This window comes from Takifugu rubripes, chromosome 8 (genome assembly GCF_901000725.2).
Source record: "Takifugu rubripes chromosome 8, fTakRub1.2, whole genome shotgun sequence".
Taxonomy (NCBI): Eukaryota; Metazoa; Chordata; class Actinopteri; order Tetraodontiformes; family Tetraodontidae; genus Takifugu; species Takifugu rubripes.
In genome coordinates this window covers 9,609,293-9,628,270 of record NC_042292.1, presented here as the reverse complement: position 1 = coordinate 9,628,270, position 18,978 = coordinate 9,609,293, and the positions used below count along the sequence as shown (strand labels likewise).

The 18,978-nt window shown below is 47.5% G+C and overlaps 4 protein-coding genes across 6 annotated transcripts in view; 2 read left to right on the top strand and 2 right to left on the bottom strand.

Moving 5' to 3' along the window:
- The window catches only part of LOC101069518 (PI-PLC X domain-containing protein 1-like), a 30,728-nt gene extending 12,595 nt beyond the window's left edge, over window positions 1-18,133 (bottom strand). The window contains exon 1 of the mRNA XM_003966685.3: window positions 17,704-18,133. The gene's annotated coding sequence lies outside the window, so the exon portion shown is untranslated. The remainder of the gene's footprint in view (window positions 1-17,703) is intronic.
- aox6 (aldehyde oxidase 6) lies at window positions 590-11,100 on the top strand. Of its 2 annotated transcripts, NM_001305611.1 has the most exon segments (36): window positions 928-981; window positions 2,229-2,286; window positions 2,377-2,473; window positions 2,608-2,722; window positions 2,800-2,926; window positions 3,865-3,926; window positions 4,059-4,130; window positions 4,224-4,304; window positions 4,374-4,518; window positions 4,598-4,690; window positions 4,760-4,911; window positions 5,047-5,140; window positions 5,229-5,338; window positions 5,451-5,635; window positions 5,701-5,856; window positions 5,907-5,931; window positions 5,934-6,017; window positions 6,081-6,250; window positions 6,316-6,442; window positions 6,633-6,755; window positions 7,020-7,116; window positions 7,256-7,380; window positions 7,467-7,600; window positions 7,678-7,765; window positions 7,866-7,952; window positions 8,027-8,218; window positions 8,289-8,516; window positions 8,581-8,676; window positions 8,783-8,911; window positions 9,001-9,075; window positions 9,163-9,215; window positions 9,287-9,401; window positions 9,479-9,544; window positions 9,641-9,829; window positions 9,945-10,112; window positions 10,223-10,273. In NM_001305611.1, coding segments are annotated over 36 exon segments (4,023 nt in total).
- bzw1a (basic leucine zipper and W2 domains 1a) lies at window positions 11,412-15,572 on the top strand. Of its 2 annotated transcripts, none has more exons than XM_011606406.2 (12): window positions 11,412-11,552; window positions 12,434-12,507; window positions 12,581-12,757; window positions 12,894-12,988; window positions 13,378-13,443; window positions 13,573-13,708; window positions 13,830-13,939; window positions 14,014-14,184; window positions 14,265-14,411; window positions 14,553-14,691; window positions 14,791-14,913; window positions 15,051-15,572. In XM_011606406.2, the coding sequence occupies exons 2-12, from the start codon at window positions 12,444-12,446 to the stop codon at window positions 15,080-15,082; spliced, it is 1,260 nt and encodes a 419-aa protein (XP_011604708.1). In that variant the 5' UTR covers window positions 11,412-11,552; window positions 12,434-12,443; the 3' UTR covers window positions 15,083-15,572. The 2 variants fall into 2 exon arrangements, with proteins under 2 accessions (XP_011604708.1, XP_011604709.1); XM_011606407.2 differs by lacking the exon at window positions 11,412-11,552 and adding an exon at window positions 11,761-11,784.
- LOC101068605 (basic helix-loop-helix transcription factor scleraxis) lies at window positions 17,423-18,950 on the bottom strand. Its single transcript, XM_074084921.1, has 2 exons — window positions 18,440-18,950; window positions 17,423-17,469 (listed from the first exon to the last, which is right to left on the bottom strand). The coding sequence occupies exons 1-2, from the start codon at window positions 18,948-18,950 to the stop codon at window positions 17,423-17,425; spliced, it is 558 nt and encodes a 185-aa protein (XP_073941022.1).
- Window positions 18,951-18,978: the final 28 nt, after the last annotated feature.

Here is an 18,978-nt window from a genome sequence, read left to right as displayed (position 1 = left end):
GCATTTTAAACGAGGAAAACTACTGGAATGTCCAACAATTGGTCACTGTTTCCAAAGGTTGGAGAGACTCAACAGCGTGATGGAGCCTGTGAGGACGGTCTCTTACTGCTGCCCTCTTGTTTTTACCCAGCGTCCGGTGCTGTTTACAACGTAGCCTGGCAGGATCTGCAGATCTGAAGCCAGTGTTTGTCTGTCCAATTCACTTTTAGACAAGCTGGACAGATGTTTAAGTGGAGAAGCGATAGTCCCACCAGTCATGGACGGATAGTAGCGCCACCTGTTGGAGGGTTTTCTTTTAAAATTAAAGATAGGACTCTAAAAAGTTTTAAGTGTAAATATGTGCCTTTTCATTTGTGTACGTGTGTATTAGAATCTAGAAGATGATGTTGATATTTTTGTCCAGTGCTACGAGGACAAACATCAACACAGTCCGTTTCATAAGCGGTGGGTCACAGTTCAGGTTAATTATTAAACACTATTAACAGACGGCACCAGTAATCTCAGGAGCCCAAAGAACCACAACTAATCAACGGAAGAGAAAATAAATATTTATTTCAGAGGCTGCTAAAAAGCAGTCATATATTTCATGTCGTTTTCGAAGAGTCCTAATAGCTAATTAAAAATAATCAATTTTCCATGAAACATCAGTTTAAACAGAAATCGGTTCTTGTTGCATGTAGAATATATTTTTTGAAATACGTAAAATGAGTACAATTTTGAACACGTTCCCATATCCCGAAATGCTGTTAAATTGCGGTCAAATGTACTTAAATAACCGAAAATAGGTTAAAAACGTGGCTTGTGCATCATCATCTCCTAATGTCATTGATTTGCATAAGACGCTTTTATTTTTGTAACTGCAGACTGCAGTTACCGGAAGTCATATTGGCATATAAACTTCTTTATCTTGACTTTAGAGGGCAAAAGATGTCGACTCAGAAGCAAGGAGATACTTTGTGCTTTTTTGTCAACGGAAAAAAGGTAAAATAGGCGACACACTGAGAAATTATCGGATTGTCGTAATTATTATGGAAGCGTAATTTTGGTTGTATTTTTGCCATTTTCTTTCCGAGAAGTTTTCACCTGCAAATGTGTCAAAGGTTAAAAATTGTTGACAGTTGAGTTCCCTATTTACGACGAGAGTGCAAGGGAAGCTTAGTTTCCTCTAAATTGTCAAACAACTAAATATGTTTAAATGTCATTAATTAGACGTGCGTGGGAACACTTTCATCTCAAAGACGAGATCCTTCACGACCCGCTGCTTGTCACAAGTCCACTGATTCGATTACCTTTGTTCACATTTCACACAGTCCCGTCCATAGTCGAGGCGTCCGTTCACTTCATTGGGGATGCATGGAAGCACTTTTCATTGGATAAATGCCACTATTGTCTCAGGGTCAGTTTAGGTGAAGGGAGCGCTGAGGAACTGGGCCGGACTGGAGGCTGGACTTCAGTATGAAGCGATTCTTGAGTACCCTGAGCATTGGGAGCTCAGTCCCATCGCAGATTTTGCTTGTGAAGTCAAAAGACAAACTGCAACCCTGTCTTCATCCACTTAGAGACAGCAGACTGTAGAGGTGCCCAGATTCCTCCAGCTCTTCTGGGGGGATTTTGAGGCGCTCCCAGGTACGGTGAGTCGGACATGCCTGGTCCAGGGAGCATCTGGAACATATTCTGGAGCCACCTCGGCTGACTCCTCTCCATGGAACGAGCAGCGGCTCCTCTCTGAGCTTCTGCTGTTTCCTTGAAGTATCCCTTCCACCGTCTGACAATGTTTAGGTCAACATCGCCAAGAGAGCGTTGCCTCCTCCTCCAGAGGGGTCAGCATTTTTTCAAGGCCGACCGATAGTCCTCTCCATGGCCTTACCAAACTCCTCCCAGACCTAACTTTTACCTCCAAGATATTGCCCATGAGCACTCTCAAGTACCCCACCCAGGGACTCTAAGAAGGAGCGTCCTCTGTACTGCTGCTCAGCTTGTAGACACAGACAACAGCAAGGCACCTGTCTCCGACCCAACGGTGCAGGGAGGCGACCCTCTCATTCACCAGGGTGAACTCCAAACACATGTTGGCTGAGCTGGGGAGCTATAAGTAAAGACACACTGTTTACACTGTAAATAAAACTGTGCAACTAGTGGTAGCCACTTTAAAGAGACAGTATGGAACCGAATAACTTGTTGACAAAAGAGATTGGATTTTAAGATTACTGAAATTTCCTCTCCCCCAGGTTACAGAGAACCATGCTGACCCTGAAACCATGCTGCTCTCCTTCCTCAGACAGAAACGTATCCTTCAAATCCGCAGCAAACCCTTTGTTTGAGTCGCTCGTTCCTGTGTTAGCGCCACCTACAGGCTTTCCTTCACTCTGACTTCAGTGAGGCTAACGGGGACCAAGTATGGCTGCGGAGGCGGAGGCTGCGGCGCGTGCACGGTCATGCTGTCACGCTATCAACCTGCGACCAAAACCATCACGTATCCTTGCAACAGCTGGTGGCCTCCGATCGGCTCGGCCGTAGTCAGAACTCCTCATCGTCGATGAGATCAACGACACTTCCTGTTTCGGCTGTGCCAGCAGTCCTGATACAGCAGCACCGACCTTCACTCAGCATTAGACACCTTTCCGCCAACGCCTGCCTCCTGCCAATCTGCCAGCTTCACGGAGCCGCTGTGACCACGGTGGAGGGCATCGGCAGCACCAAGACCAGGCTCCACCCAGTGCAGGTGAGATGATTGAGGAGGAGGAGTGTTGCCGTGGAGACGAGCTCACGCTCAAGTACGGTCAATGTTTGTGTGTGTAGGAGCGAATAGCCAAGTCTCACGGCTCCCAGTGTGGCTTCTGCACGCCCGGGATGGTGATGTCCATTTACACTCTGCTGAGGAACAAGCCCAAACCCAGCATGGAGGACATCACGCAGGCGTTGGCTGGTCGGTCTTCTGATTTTCTCAAGTCCCCCAGGTTCTCATTTCAGAACCAAAGGTTATGCGAATACAGGAACAATATTTTCAGGAACTGGTAGGAAGTGACATCCAGACACATCTGAAATAACAAATGAGAACTTCCTGCCCCACCGTGGTCCCATCTAGAAGGGCTAAAGGGCTAAAACAGGAGCACGTTTCTTTGCCCTTCCACATACATCCAAGGAAAAGCTCTGTAAATCAGGGATGGCAGCGATCTAACCAATAATGTTCCTTCAACCAAATTCTGCTGGATGTCGGGCTCAGTTTTGTGTCCTGTCACATGCTGACACGAAAAGTCAAAACCACTTAGAAGCTTGTTTATGTGTATATGCTCTAAGATGAAAATTCAAAGTTATTGAGGGCAGTTCTCTAACCCTCCACCATCATGGAAGGGCCAAAGCATGAACGGTATATTTATCTAGAGGCCAAAGTTGCTCATCCTACCATGAACTCCACTGTTATTTCATGTTTTGCTTACTGTTAATTTGTCACCAGAGATGTTAGCGTGTACCAGGGATTTCTGTCAGTCTTTAGCTGGGATTGTTCCTACCCTCGTTGGGCATTCTGAGCTGTGCTCTTTAATCATCTTTACAGGACGACGGTATTTTAGAGATACTTTTGAAACTCTTTCCAGCTTCATGCGAGTCAGCAGTTGTTGATAGGAGGTCTTCTGAGAGCTCTTTTGTGCGAGGCGTTGTTCACATCAGGCAGTGCTTCTTGAACAGCAAACCCCAGTCTGGTGTGGGTTCTTATAGGGGAGCACTTCAATGTTTACATCTTGTGTTCAATAAAAACACAAACACACATATTTGTCTTCTGTATTCGTTTAAGCAGACTGTGTGTGTCTGTTGTGACTTAGATGTGGTTTATGCAGAAATCCAAGTAATCCAGCAAGGTTCTTGCAGGTAATTTGTGCCGTTGTACTGGATATCGACCCATCATCGATGGCTGCAGGACGTTCTGTCAGGTACGCCCACCTTTCACGTGTGCAGGTGACGTCAGGCAGAGGAAGAGTGCTGATCTGGGACGGTTGATAATTCTGTTTGGATGAATGGTTTGTGAGAGCTGGTAACATTAATAATCTGTGACGATGAAACAGGAAGCTAAGTGCTGTGGAGCCGACGGGAATGGAAATTGTTGCCTGAATGGAGAAGAGAAGGTTCTAGAGCTGGTGGGTTCTTTTTCATATTCTTCCAGTTGTTTCTTCGTTATTCGTCATCTCGTGCCGGTGCAGTTTTTTATGTGACCTCACTTCCTGTTTCAGGAACCGCCCCGCTTGTTTGACGAGAATGACTTTTTGCCTTTGGACCCGACGCAGGAGCTCATCTTCCCACCAGAACTAATTGTGAGTGGGTTTGAGTGGTGAAGCGTCTCGTGTGTTGACGGTGCTCCAACGGCGCCTCTTCATCCACAGTTGATGGCAGAAACATCGAACCCAAAGACTCTGAGCTTCTTTGGGGAGAGGGTGACCTGGGTGTCTACTGCCACCCTGGAGGATCTGGTCCAGCTTAAGTCCATGAACCCAAAAGCCCCACTGATCATGGGAAACACCAACATAGGTGAGGCCGACTGAACAAGCACCAAGCAGCATCTTCAGACCCGTGAAAGTCTCTTTCCTGTCTCGGCTTTGTGTTAAAGGTCCCGATATGAAGTTCAAAGGCGTTCTTCACCCTCTGATTGTATCTCCAACCAGAGTTCTGGAACTGTTTGAGGTCAATCAGACCCATGACGGTGGGTAGTCACTTGATCAGGATCATGAGAACCTCAGTTTTACTGGTGAACACACTGGTTGGTCTGCAGGTGTTTGGGTCGGAGCAGGATGTAGTCTGTCTGAGCTGCAGTCTCTCTTGGCCAGTCTGGTTCTAAAGTTTCCAGATGAGAAGACGGAACTCTTCAGAGCTTTGATCCAGCAGTTGGGGAACCTGGGAAACCAGCAGATCCGAAACGTTGCTGTGAGCAGTGCTAGCATACGTGACTGATTGTTTTTATAGGGAGCTCTATGTCTTTATTTTGGGCACATTTTAGATGAAATTTGGAAAGTGCAGCACATGATTGTCACGTGTGGTTGTTTTTTTTGCCCCGTCAAGTCTCTTGGAGGAAACATTGTGAGCGCATATCCAAACTCAGACCTGAACCCACTTTTGGCTGCTGGAAGCAGCAAAGTTAGCGTTATATCAAAGAGTACGTTAAACCGTCTTCTGGAAGATTCTCTGAGAAGTTGGGTTTTCTTTCCTCCTGATGATCGAATGGATGTGTGTGACCCCACCAGGAGGACGCCGCATGGTTCCGCTGAACCAGGATTTCTTTGTGAGTTTTGGGAAAACTGTCCTGAAGCCTGAGGAGGTTGTTGTCTCTGTCTTTATTCCCTTCTCCAAAAAGGTAAAAATGGTCTTTAGCTCTGCCACTAACAATGGTGGTGAGATCTTAACACCGGTTGAGATGACTGACATCGATATGCTGCGTCGATGTGTCACTCTTGTTTTCCTCTCAGGGGGAGTTTGTTCGAGCTTTCCGACACGCTCCGAGGAAGGAGGGCTCTTTTGCCACCGTGACCACTGGGATGAGAGTGCTTTTCGCAGAGGGATCAAATGTGGTTCGTGACATCAGTATCTACTACGGAGGAATGGGAGCGACCATTGTTAGCGCCGCCAAGACCTGCTCTGTAATTACGATGAGGTTGGTAGTTTTAGATCAGTAGGAAGAAGCTTGGTTTAACTTTGAGCTAACAAAAATATCCTTAGGCCTTGGAATGATGAGACCCTCAATAAGGCCTACAACGTCCTCCTGGAGGAGTTGGACCTCCCTCCGTCAGCCCCTGGAGGAAAGGTTGAGTTCCGTCGCTCCTTGACTCTCAGCTTCCTCTTCAGATTCAACCTGGAGGTCCTGCAGAAGTTCAGAGAAATGGTGGGACATGTGGGCTCTTTGTCAGCTGTGAGATCTTCTCAACAGTATCTCACCAAGTTCTTCCTTTTTTCCCCCCCAGAACATTACAGACAAAATTCCTGAGAAGATCGAGCCTCTGCCCAAAGAGATCGACTCCGGCCTGCAGGAGTTCCAGGTCTGAACCTCCGGTTCAATGAATTTTGCAAAAAGGTTTCATACCTGGTTGTCTCCTCCTCAGCCTGTGTCAGAAGACCAGAACTTGCAGGACCCGGTGGGACGTCCCCTCATGCATCGCTCTGCCATCAGCCAGGCCACAGGCGAGGCCGTGTACTGCGACGACCTCCCCATGACAGACGGGGAGCTCTTCATGGTTCTGGTCACCAGCTCCAGAGCACATGCTAAAATCACGTGAGAGGATTTCCAGTTTCCATTCCACCTCTGAGACCCGGAGTTCACTCCAGCTGTTCTAACAGGGGAATGGACGTGAGCGAGGCCCTGCGGCTCCCAGGGGTGGCCGACGTCATCACTGCAGCCGACATCCCCGGGCAGAAGGTCCGCATGCTGTTTGGATACGAGGAAGAGCTGCTGGCCGATCGTCAGGTAGAGTCAGAGTCTGTTAGACTCACATCAATGTCTGTGTTCACCTGGTGGCGACCTTAAAGGCCCAAACCCTCAATGGTCACATATAGAAACGGCTACACCTCTGACATGAAGATGAGTTCACTTTGTCCAACTTTTAACAAGGAGAGAAATCGCTTCAACGCCTAAAGTAGCTTCGCGTTGGTTACAGGTGTCTTGCATTGGCCAAATGTTGTGCGCTGTGGTCGCTGATACGAGGGAGCACGCCAAACGAGGAGCGGCGGCTGTGAAGATCAGCTATGAAGACCTGCCAGATCCCATTTTTACAATAGAGGTCAGTGAAGAAGAAACAAGATCAGGCGATGCCCAGAATTTAAACAGAAGGATTTTTATACCATACCTGAGAGAAATGGGATGGTTTTAATTGGAAAATGGTATTTTTTTTTGTCATTAGTTTGAATACTGAGTTTAGGCTCAGTGGGCCAAACACAGAACCTTGTGAAACACCATAATTCATTTAGATTACTATTTAAACTTAAAAACTACTCAGCATTGCAGCTTTTGAAATTGGTGAAAAGTGCGGTTTGTTTTGTGACAGGAAGCTGTAGCCAGGTCGTCCTTCTTTGAGCCTCAGAGGAGGCTCGAGAGGGGTAACGTGGATGAAGCTTTTAACGCCGCCGAGCACCTGTATGAAGGTAAAACCTGTCTACGAATGGTCGGGTTCAGGGTTGTGCTTCATGTTTTTGAAAAAACTCCCTCTAGCTAGCTAACATTGCTTTAACAAGTGTTGGGCAAATACCTGATTTGGATTCGTGTCTTCATCAACTTCTTCAGGAGGAATCCAAACAGGAGGCCAGGAACATTTCTACATGGAGACCCAGAGCATACTGGTCATTCCTGCTGGTGAGGAAATGGAGTATAAGGTTTACGCTTCCTCTCAGTGGCCAGCGTTAGTTCAGGTGCGCAGCTTTTAAATGTCAGTTTCACTGAGAAGTTTTCAGAAAGAATTATGAAATACGTTTATCTGTGGCTTTCCCGATACCAGAGTGCAGTCGCGGAGACGCTGAACATCCCGTCCAACAGAGTCTCCTGTCACGTCAAAAGGATCGGAGGCGCTTTTGGTGGGAAGGTCACCAAAACCTCAATCCTGGCCTGCATCACATCCGTGGCAGCCTGCAAGTGTGTTTCAGCCTCCGATCACTCTTCAAACCTGGAGAAAGAAGACAGAAAAAACCCTGTGTGCTTTTTTTCCTCAGAACCGGACGCGCGGTGCGCTGTGTCCTGGAGCGAGGCGAGGACATGCTGATCACAGGAGCTCGCCATCCTGTTCAGGGAAAATACAAGGTGCCGCACCATGTTTTATTCTGGTTTGAGTTTCCAATGAAGGTGATTAAAGGGCTCCCCCTGGTTGGGCTCAAGTCTGGTTTTGGTGCCGCTGTTTTAGGTGGGTTTCATGAATGACGGAACGATCTTGGGCGCAGATTTCCAGTTCTACGCCAACGCTGGGAACACCGTGGATGAATCCTTATGGGTTTGTAAAAGCGCCGTTCCTCACTGTCTGCGGGTCTTCCGATGGTGCGTGGCAGAAGTCTTTCCCCCTTCCAGGTTGCAGAAAAGATGGTGCTTCTTCTCGACAATATCTACAACATCCCCAACCTGCGGGGCCGTGCTGCTGCCTGCAGAACCAACCTGCCCTCCAACACCGCCTTCAGGGGCTTTGGTGTGCCCCAAGGACTTCTGGTGGTGGAGAACATGTTGAATGATGTTGCCATGGTTCTGGGATGTCCTGCAGACAAGGTCAGACGGCGTCCTGTCAACCTCCGCGTCTGATGACACTCCAGCTCGCTAACCTTGATTACTGCTTCAGATTCGGGAGGTCAACATGTACAAAGGTGAGTCCGTCACGCTCTGCAAATTCAAGTTCAACGCGGAGAACGTGCGGCGCTGCTGGGACGACTGCAAGAGCAAATCCGACTACGACAACCGCCGCTCGGCCGTGGACCAGTTTAACCGGCAGAACCGGTGGAAGAAGCGGGGCATGTCCATCATCCCCATCAAATACGGGATCGGTTTCAGCGAGAGCAGCCTGAACCAGGTCTGTTGATGACGTCGCGGCACCAGTGAATACAACAACTTTAAAACCTGCTATCACGCAACAGGCGGCGGCGCTGGTCCATATTTACAAAGACGGTTCTGTTCTGGTCACTCACGGAGGGGCGGAGATGGGTCAGGGACTTCACACCAAAGTGCAACAGGTACTGAAACCTGGTTGGTTTGAGACCTTCAGACTGCTCGTCTGAATGATTTAGAGCTCAGAAAAGCAGACGACCAAGAGAAAATGGACTTTTTGTTTCCTGACAGGTGGCGAGTCGGGAGCTTCATATCCCGCTGTCAAAGATCTACATCAGCGAAACGAGCACCACCACTGTTCCCAACACCTGCCCTTCCGCTGCGTCCTTCGGGACCGATGCCAACGGCATGGCGGTCAAGGCAAAGTCCTTCTGCTCCTGTTGCTCCTTCTTATATTGATGTCATGAGTTATCAATTCAGTGTAATTAAAGGTTTGTTCTTCTGCTCAGGATGCCTGCCAGACTTTGTACCAACGACTGGAGCCAATCAGGCAGAAGAACCCCAAAGGATCATGGGAGAGTTGGGTATGGATTTTAGAGTCCGTATGACAGACCCTGAGGTTCCGGTTCTGCCAGTCGTTCTTTAATGTGACCCTTCTTCTGTGTTCTTAGATCAGTGAAGCGTACTTGGAGAAAGTCAGCTTATCAGCCACAGGGTTCTTCAGGTACGACAGAAAACAGGCTCCTCCCACCGGATGTTTGTCCCAGTCGTGGCGTTGATGGCGTTTGTCCGCAGGGGTCAGGATCTTTACATTGACTGGGAGAAGATGGAGGGCAATCCTTTCGCGTACTTCACATACGGAGTCTGCTGCTGTGAGGTGGAGCTGGACTGCCTCTCCGGAGACTACAGGGTCAGACCAGGACTGAACTCGGAACACTTGCTGACAGTTTTTACCTGCTAAGTTGATGTTCAGTCGCTTTACTTTAGACACTGGGGGCTGACATCGTGATGGACATCGGGAGAAGCGTGAATCCGTCTGTGGACATCGGCCAGGTTTGTTGTCCAAGCAGGAAATGAAGAAAAACTCATTTATCTTGCGGGTCTATGGGGGAATATTTCAGATTTCTCCGCTGTTTACTCGTCTGTCAGATCGAAGGAGGGTTCATGCAGGGTTTGGGTCTCTACACTCTTGAGGAGCTCAAGTTTTCCCCCTCTGGTCTTCTCTACACTCGGGGGCCGTCTCAGTATAAGATCCCTGCCGTCTGCGACGTGCCGCTTCGCTTCAATGTCTATCTGCTGCCTGACTCCCACAACCCTCACGCCATCTACTCATCCAAGGTGAGACCGTGGTCAGAGGTTCTGATCCAAGAACATCAACATGTGTTGTCAAGAGTTGGCAGCTACAGGATTCAATTTAACCCCCCACCCCCCCCTTGGTTCTCCTGTTCTTCAGGGCATTGGAGAACCCACCGTCTTTCTGGGCAGCTCTGTGTTCTTCGCCATCAAAGACGCCGTGGCGGCTGCCCGCTCTGAGTCCGGGTTGGTCGGCCCGTTTTCCCTGGACAGCCCTGCGATTCCAGAGAGGGTCTGCCTGGCCTGCGTCTCGCCGTTCACTCAGATGGTAAAAAGTGGTTATACAAGTTATTTTTTGATTCAGTAATTTCAACTCAACATTTAGGTTGAAATTTAGGTAAGAAAACAAGAGGATTTATATTCATGTTTTCTCTGCAGATTCCCATTAACAAACCAGGATCTTTCAAACCGTGGGCTATAAACATCTAACTCTGGCTCAAGATAAATGTAGAAACGATTCATTCATTTGCTTCACAATTAGTAAAATTTTAAGAATGTAATAAAATTACTGTAGGGCAACCTAAAAATGAATATATGCAATTATGAATATATAATAAGCAGGTAGATTCAGGGTGTGAGGTGATTGTAACTCCCTAGAGTTAAGTCAGTGAAGTGATCTGTTCTTTTTGACATTGACTAATTTACTACTGCATATACTACACAAATTTCCATTTTTTTAGAGCATTATAAATTAGAAACAGAAAATGTCTGTAGAAATATGAAGGCATTTTACAGGTGACACTGCTGTTCCATGATAGAAATTGGAATGAAATTATTTTCTCAGAAATGTCATCATTCTTGCAAATAAGGTGATGTCAGAGTACATTTTCAATGGATTTTAAACAGTTTTATTCGTGTTTGACATGGAGCACAGATGTTTTTTTCCATAGCTCATTGTTGGCGACGTCTTGTGTATTTCCAACAGTTTTTTGGAGAGTTCTTATGACAGTTTGTATGAATAATCCTGGGAGGAGATGGGTGGGGAGAACGTTCCAGTAGAGGAGCACATTCCTGATTTTCTTTTCATAAGGAATGCCTAGCCAGCTTTCTCATGCAACAATATTTATCTCAAACAGTTGTCCAGTCATATACTGTAATCTGTAATGTGATAAATGCAATAAAAGACCGTGAATCTGTAAAAGCTGCAGGACGATTTGTGTTTTGCAGTAATCAAAATGTTAGATGTTTCCTCTGTCAAATGTGGATGTTCCAAAATATAAATTAAAATAAACTAAAATAAATCAGATTTCTCTAAATATACCCGTTGATAAGACTCAGAATGACACAATGAGACTCTAAAACAAGATAAGAAGTTAAAAGGAGCGGAAGATACTGCTTCGATCACTGGTAATGGTCTTCTCATTCAAGTTTATTTGCTCCAGTCAGTAACCGCACTCGGCCACACGGTGTCGCTATTCCGCTGGCTGGGCGGCGCTGAATTCGCGAAACAATTACGGCAAAACGGCGCGAAATGTTTGAGTTTTATGGACAATCGTTTTCCACAACGCTGCTTGGTAAAGTAAATGCGTTTTAAAAAAATAAAATAAAAGAATTTGATGAAAACCGAAGCCCCTGTATTGCGCATGCGCACGAGGCGGGGCCAGCGGAAGTTCTGACGAGAAGGTCTTTTTGTTTGGGCCTCGGAAATTCTCTGAACTTGCTTTGCTTCCCTTGGTTCACAACAGGTTTTTTATCTGCATTAATTTCGGTAAGCGGTCACATTTTCCACGTCCTCCGCGTTTCTTCCCACCCCCGAATCGCATTGGAAGTGTCATCCTGTAGGTTTACTGGGGCCAGATTGGTTTTGAAATACCAGAACGTCTCCGTCATGATCACCGTTATCCGGTGATTCGTGGTCCGCCAGCTGGCGCGGATCGAGCCGCCTTGTGGCTGTGATGCCGAAGACGGTCGCCGAGTTAATCCGTAGTAACATTTTGACTGTAGGTTTTGTTTAAAATGCCATTCCACGTTTTTTTGCGTCACTCTTTGTTACTATAATCGGCGTGGAAACACCGTTTGATGCCGGTAGTGGTTCACGGGCTAGCGGGCCCGGCTAGTGGGCTCGACGCATGGTTAGGCCCGGAGTTGCTCTACGCTAACTAACAATTAGCCAATCTTCCGCCAATCTCATTATCTAAGCAGGCTTTTCCGCAACGATTCCGCTGTTGTCTGATGAATAAAATCTCAGCGAAGAGGGAATTATTTTTTCTAGTTTTCCCGGTCGACCTAATTAAAGCTCCAGCGGAGCTGCGCGTCTTCTTTGTCTTTACTGTTCGGCGACTTGTTTCGTGTCTTTCTGGCCGTTTATGTCCTACAGAACCAGCGGAGTCTTCAAAATAATCAGAGTTTCACACTGAAGACTGCAGACAACTTGGTGTGTTAAAGGCGGCGGAGCCTTCAAATTAAGAACAAACGAACGAAATCAGCAGGAACAGATGGTGCATCAGAAATAAAGAACTGAAGTTCTGAACAGGGTTAATGTTCGGTATTTGGACCACAAGTCGGTCTGCAATGAGAGTTTGTGGCTGGACACGCGGGCATATTCTGTTCTGAAATGTTGGTTAATCTGCTCTTTTCTGGTCTCTTCAGGGTGTCTTTTATGAATAATCAAAAGCAGCAAAAGCCGACGCTTACAGGCCAGCGTTTCAAAACGAGGAAAAGAGGTTTGGCTTTATTTCCTTTCTTCCCTTGCTCCGTCCATATATCAACCTGACACTTGTTCCTCTTTGCTCATAGATGAAAAGGAGAGGTTTGACCCTACTCAGTTTCAAGAAAGTATCGTACAAGGCTTGAATCAATCTGGCACTGACTTGGAAGCGGTCGCGAAGTTCCTTGATGCCTCTGGCGGAAAGCTTGACTACCGCCGGTATGCAGAGACACTCTTCGACATCCTGGTGGCCGGTGGAATGCTGGGTAAGTTCACCTCAACAGAGAAGGTCGCCTTTAATCAACATGCGGAGGTCCGGTCGGCCCGCGGTGGCGGCACTGACGTGCAAGGACCACGAGCAGCTTCTGCCCCTGACCACATGTTTTTATCCCTCTCGTGCAGCCCCAGGCGGGACTCTCTCCGACGACATGACCCGCACCGAATTCTGCCTCTTCACGGCACAAGAAGACCTGGAGACGATGCAAGCATATGCTCAGGTGACCGAGGCGGCTTCTCACCGCCCCTGTGCCACTTTTTCCAGAGTAGAATCCTCACGATTTTGCTAGCACTTTGGTCTGGTCACCAATTAGTGAGTTTAAATAAACCGATGGCACGAGGGAGCGATGTTTCTCTTTTAAATAACTTGCTTATTGACTATACGCTTGTGTACTGTTGAGTTAATAAATATTCTAGAGCCCTTTTGCCGATTTTTGACAAGTTTGCCCTGAACTGACTGAGATGAAAAGGTTAAACATTGATAGAGAGCATCTAATGAACATTTAAGGCTGGAAGGGAAAATTCTGAATAAATATCAAAACTGCCATAGTTTTCCTCACTTGTGCTATTTTAAATAGAAAATGACCCTTTTTTTTTCTCATTGCAACAGGTTTTTAACAAACTGATCAGGCGTTACAAGTACCTGGAGAAGGGTTTTGAGGAAGAGATCAAGAAGGTGACTCCCCTCATTTAATTTTTTTTGTCTTGTCTACCAGTGTTTGCCAGGACAGTGGCTCTTGTCTGGACTTTAGGTGTGTTTGAATGACGAGTTTCACCTGTTGATGCTCCTCTTTTCTGTCTTTAGTTGCTGCTGTTTCTAAAAGGGTTCACAGAGTCTGAGCGCAACAAACTGGCCATGCTCACCGGTATCCTGCTGGCCAACGGCAACTTGTCAGCCTCCATCCTGAACAGCCTCTTCAACGAGAACCTCGTCAAAGAGGGTGAGGACGTCTGTCTGTCTGACAGCAGTGCTGTTCCTCAACCAGCACCGGAACACAGATGCTGAAACCATGTCAGAGTTTCTCATTTGGTGTGTGTGTGTGTGTGTGTGTGTGTGTGCAGGGGTTTCTGCAGCCTTCGCTGTCAAGCTGTTCAAGTCCTGGATCAACGAGAAAGACATCAACTCGGTTGCTGTCAGTCTCCGCAAAGTGGGCATGGACAACAGGCTGATGGTAGCGGCGTTCTGGATCTGTCGTTTATCTGGGCTGGTTTTCAGGCGGCGTGTTAACTCTGGTCTCGCTCACAGGAGCTCTTTCCTGCCAACAAACGGAGCTGTGAGCATTTTTCTAAGTACTTCACCGACGCCGGGCTGAAGGAGCTGTCCGACTTCGCACGCAACCAGCAATCCATCGGCGCCCGCAAGGAGCTGCAGAAGGAGCTCCAGGACATGATGTCCCGCGGTGAACCTCAGAGGGAGGTGGGTGTGCGTGGGCGGACGGGCACCTGTTGGTGTCTGAAATCTGGCAGGATGAACTCACTGGTGTGTTCCGCGTTCAGATTATGGCCTTCACCAAAGAGGAGATGAAAAAGGCCAACCTTTCAGAGCAGACCATGATCAGCATCATCTGGACCAGTGTGATGAGCTGCGTCGAGTGGAACAAGAAGGAAGAGCTGGTGACCGAACAAGCCATCAAACACTTGAAGGTACCTGAACCCCACATCTAGTTCTGTGCTCGGCTGCTTCTCTACCTCAGCAGGGTTGGAGGCGAAACGAGACGCTTGGCTGGCGTTTCAGTTCCAGTCGGCACGGTGGTGGTTCCTGATTTCCTGTCTCTCCCTCCACAGCAATACAGCCTTCTGCTGAAAGCTTTCACCTCCCAGGGTCTGTCTGAACTCAGCCTGCTGCTGAAGATCCAAGAGTACTGCTATGACAACATCCACTTCATGAAGGCATTTCAGAAGATTGTGGTGCTCCTCTACAAAGGTGCCCGTCTCTCTCCTCCCGTCTCTCTCCCCCCGTCTCTCTCCTCCCGTCTCTCTCCTCCCTGCGATACATCGCATGACACTGTTTTCCTCTCGACAGCGGATGTATTGAACGAAGAGGCCATCTTGAAGTGGTACTCGGACGCCCACCTCAACAAGGGCAAGAGCGTTTTCCTTGAGCAGATGAAGAAATTTGTGGAGTGGCTGAAAAATGCAGAGGAAGGTAAAACAAAAAACAAACTTTTTCCCGACATGCTGGGAACTGGTGTCGATTTGCCTCGGTCTTGTGTGGAGGTTCTGGTCGGGCTCCCCGGGTCCTGGCTGGTTGGTTTGACGCTGTGATTTTTGTTCTCTCCGCAGAGTCAGAATCAGAAGAAGAGGAGACGGACTAAAACCACCAGATGTAAAGTAGCAGCAGGAGCAGTAAAGTCTTTATTCTACCTCCTGTTACTTTCTCCCAAACACTTTGTTCCACTTCAGCAAATTGACACATTTTAAGCAGAATTTAAGGGCTTGGTCCTTACTGGAATCATGTTAGGAAGAATTCAAACATGGCCGAAGAGAAATTCTTTATTTTATGTAATTTGGACGCATTGAGTGAGATCATGGCTGGAAATATCAATGACGCCATTACTTTTTTTTTTTTTTTTTGGCTCCCTATTTTGTTTGTTCCCTTTTGATTTTTACCCTGCTCATGTTGGAATTATGTTGGGTCTTAAACTCCACCTCATTGGCTTGTACGTGTTGAGGTCGGTGTGGTCGGGCTGCCAGAAGACCCCCGTGAGATGCCTCGCCAGCTAACTGATTCATATTGGTTTATACTTTCTTTAATCTGATACAAACCGATTGAATTTTTTATGAAATAAAGATTATTGAAATGCATTTTGAGTTCTACTTTTTAAAATCAACAAATGCATCACAGAAACGGCATTTTATAAAAAATACATTTATTTATTTTTTTGTCCTCAGGAGTTTGTGCAAAGTCAGTCAGAGGTAGGCCTTCAGCTTCAGGACAGCAGGGTCGAGGTAACCTGTGCAACCACGCAAAAGTAAACATTTCCACCATCTCCTCGCAGCTAGCGCGTCAGCTATCGACCATTATTTGCACAATATTAATCCAAGTCAGATGCGGAACAATTCGCTCCAGGTCAAACATTCTTGGTGGTATTTTCAGCCTTTTTCAGCTGCCAGCAAAAGTACAGTCCACATCTAGAATATTGCCTCGCCAGAACAGCTTTCACCTGGGACCGATCACGTAAACGCACATCCAACGCAAAACATTTTCATGTCTCGCTGCGATGACGTCGCTGTGCCACGATCAGGTCTAAACCCGGCAGAGAGCCGCACAGATGATCAGTTGTTCCAAAGGTCTTCAGGACAACGGCGTCCTCCTGTGGGAGCAGAAAAATTCCGGAAATTGACCTAAAGGGTCGAACCAAGTTGACAAAAAAGGTGGTTTGTTCAGAATTTCAGATGCATCAAAGTCCAACCCAACATGTAGCTCAAAAGTAGAATATGACCTTGCAGGGTTTTTTTTTCTTCAGGAGATTGTATAAATGTGTTGGACTCATCCTCTTGGCTAAAATGCTCCCATGGGTGGAAACTTGGTAAAGAAAACTCTGGTGAAACAGCACACAGCTGTGTGTGTGTTTAGCTCAGGTGTTTGAACAAATGACCACACTTCTGAAAGTTCCTGGTTCAACTCTCATGTTGTTCAAGTTTTAAATTCAGAATTCTTGCTTGAGTCTGATAAAAGTCCCATAAGAGACAGGTCTATTTGAAGCCCCGATGGCCTGGTGGGAAAGAGTGCGACCGTAAGTCGCATGGTTGCGCAGCGTCTGGTTCAAGTCCCACAGTGCCTGAGGGGGATAGAGGAGGGGGCCGTGTCCCCTCCCAAAGCTTCAGAGGGTTAAAAAGAAGGGTTATGGACCCCATGATGGGAAAAAAAAAGCTGCAGTTTTAGAACTTTACCTGATATTACTGTTATGAGACTGGAACCTTTATGCAACACTTTTGCAGTTTAAACACAATGAAATTCTATTTATGTAGTAAATACTTGACGCCATGGCCTCAAATGTTCGTTTAGAACTTAGATTTCAGTCTATGTTTAGCCAGTTGCTGTTAAAGATCATACCTGGAGTTTTAACTGTCTGAAGACCTCTATATGATAATTTTTTTCTCTTATACTTTGTCTAAACATTTAATGACTCAAACGAATGATAAGTTATTTTTTAATAAATCTAGATCAAAGTTGTTGCTTAAATGTCGTTGCTGAGGTGCATTCAGGGTGGAAGGATGATTTAATTACCTATCGTGCCGAGGGAGATTAAAAAACATTTTTAACACAGTCGGGTTAGAAAAGGGCCTCAACAGATAAACACTGCCATTTTCCAGCAGGAAATTGAGACTTTTAGTTTACCACACAAGATACGAAATGTTTACTCTGACTGAATGAAAAGACACAACGTTCGAGACTCCAAAAACGTGTAATAGGCGACAAATTCATGTGATAAAATGCGAAAAGCATTAAAAAATAAATAAATACGAGCACAATGGTACCAGATCAACTGAAGGCGGAAGTCCAACGACGAAAACGGAACGACAGGAAACTAATGAAACTAAAGTTCCGGGTTGCATTCCCTGACCGCTTCTGAATCTGACCTCTTAAATTAAACTGCTCGGAAAACAATTTAAAGCCAAAAACTACGATAATACCGCTAAATTTACCGAGTTCAGCACAGGTCGAATGTCTTAACCGTTTTCTCGATGTTCTGGTACCCTAATGGAAACACAACACAAAAAAATGTTTGGGCAACCCCACTAACACCATTATGGGACGAAGAGCTGAATATATAGAACCACAGCTTCAACGTCTTTAAAGCAAATCAGCTCCCTAAAACACTCAAAAGTATTCCGTGTATACCGTAATGACGTCAGCAAGGTTTGTTTCTCTTGCGCGTCAAGTGAGTAAAGAGCTTCGAACATCTTTAGAAATGAAGAGATGAGGACTTACCGGCCATGGACACCAGAGGACACCAGGACCGTCAGACCGGGTGTTCTCTCTGCAGTTCCCAGTGTTGACCGCAAGAACCAGGGCAATATTCCTGAAGGCACCAACTCAACTTTAGCAGCAACTGCGGCAGCTCTTCAGTTTCCTTCATTGACTGACGGACGCAGAGTTGGACGCGGGGCGGCGGTGGTGAATGCGAGGGGGTCGGGGTGTTTAGTTTATATGATTTACGGGACCAAAATAGCCTCCGGCAGGTGCAACTTTACACACCAGCTCAGGTTACGTCTCAACCAAAACAGAGGCTCAGAAAAACACGACGAGCGTGAACAGAAAAGTGCTTTTCAGTGTTCCAACACAAACAAAAAAACAGGTGGACGAAGGCGCAGGCCCTCCAGGTGCAGTTTCAAGCGTGTGCATGTAAACATGGGGTCTCCTCCGTCGTCACTCAGCGGCTGAGGGCTTCTCTCCATCTCTGAGCTGCGGAGGAAAAAGCTCAGTCAAACACTCCACAACGCGTCTGCGTCGCTGATCAGAGTGGCACGAAACTTCCGGTGGAGACTTTAAACGTCTGCTGGTGAACATGCGCATCCATGCGCGATCGATACATCATTCAGGTGTGTTGACTTTAGTTCCGGTCTACTCAAACGTTCACGCTTGTTTTAACGCCCCGAGTTTGGTGCCAGTCCCCGGCAACACGGACCCTGAAACTGTCGGCGCACGGGCGGAGGTGTCTACTCACCAGTTTGGCGTCCACTCACCAGTTTCCTCTGGTTACCGAGGCAGAAAGTGCAGATGGGCCGCAGGGAGGTCGGGCTGAGGATGTTCTGGTACCGGAGGCAGGGCTGCCCGTCACGGCACTCCTCCCCCAGCAGCAGCACGTTGGCCAGGTGCGAGATGTAGCTGGAGGCCAGGCGCAGCGTCTCGATCTTGGACAGCCTCCTGTCGGCCGGCTCGGTGGGGATGAGCGTGCGGAGCGCCGTGAAAGCCGTGTTGACGCTGTGCGTCCGGTCTCGCTCCCGCGCGTTGGCCGCCTGCCTCTGCTGGCTCACGCCGCCGAAACGCGCGTCTCGGCCGCGTCTCCCCCCCGCATCGGCGTGGCGTCTCCGCTTTCGCCTCCTCCTGGACGCGGCGGCCCTGCTGCCCACCGGCCCTGCCGTTTCCGCGCGGGGGCTGCGGATTCCGGTACTGTCGCTGTCCGGTTCGTCCGGGTCGGAGGTGAAGCCGTCGGGCTCCCCGCAGGCCGACCTCATCCTGGCACCGGTCCGGTCTGGTCTGAGC

Coding starts and splice junctions, on each gene's coding strand:
- aox6 (XM_003966683.3), top strand. CDS start 820: ATGTCATTGATTTGCATAAGACGCTTTTATTTTTGTAACTGCAGACTG. Junction 7,766..7,865: donor CTGTTCAGGGAAAATACAAG/GTGCCGCACCAT, acceptor CCGCTGTTTTAG/GTGGGTTTCATGAATGACGG. Junction 8,912..9,000: donor CCAACGGCATGGCGGTCAAG/GCAAAGTCCTTC, acceptor TCTTCTGCTCAG/GATGCCTGCCAGACTTTGTA.
- bzw1a (XM_011606406.2), top strand. CDS start 12,444: ATGAATAATCAAAAGCAGCAAAAGCCGACGCTTACAGGCCAGCGTTTC. Junction 12,508..12,580: donor TTTCAAAACGAGGAAAAGAG/GTTTGGCTTTAT, acceptor CTTTGCTCATAG/ATGAAAAGGAGAGGTTTGAC. Junction 12,758..12,893: donor GGTGGCCGGTGGAATGCTGG/GTAAGTTCACCT, acceptor CCTCTCGTGCAG/CCCCAGGCGGGACTCTCTCC.
- LOC101068605 (XM_074084921.1), bottom strand. CDS start 18,950: ATGAGGTCGGCCTGCGGGGAGCCCGACGGCTTCACCTCCGACCCGGAC. Junction 17,470..18,439: donor GGTGAGTGGACGCCAAACTG/GTGAGTAGACAC, acceptor TGTTTCCATTAG/GGTACCAGAACATCGAGAAA.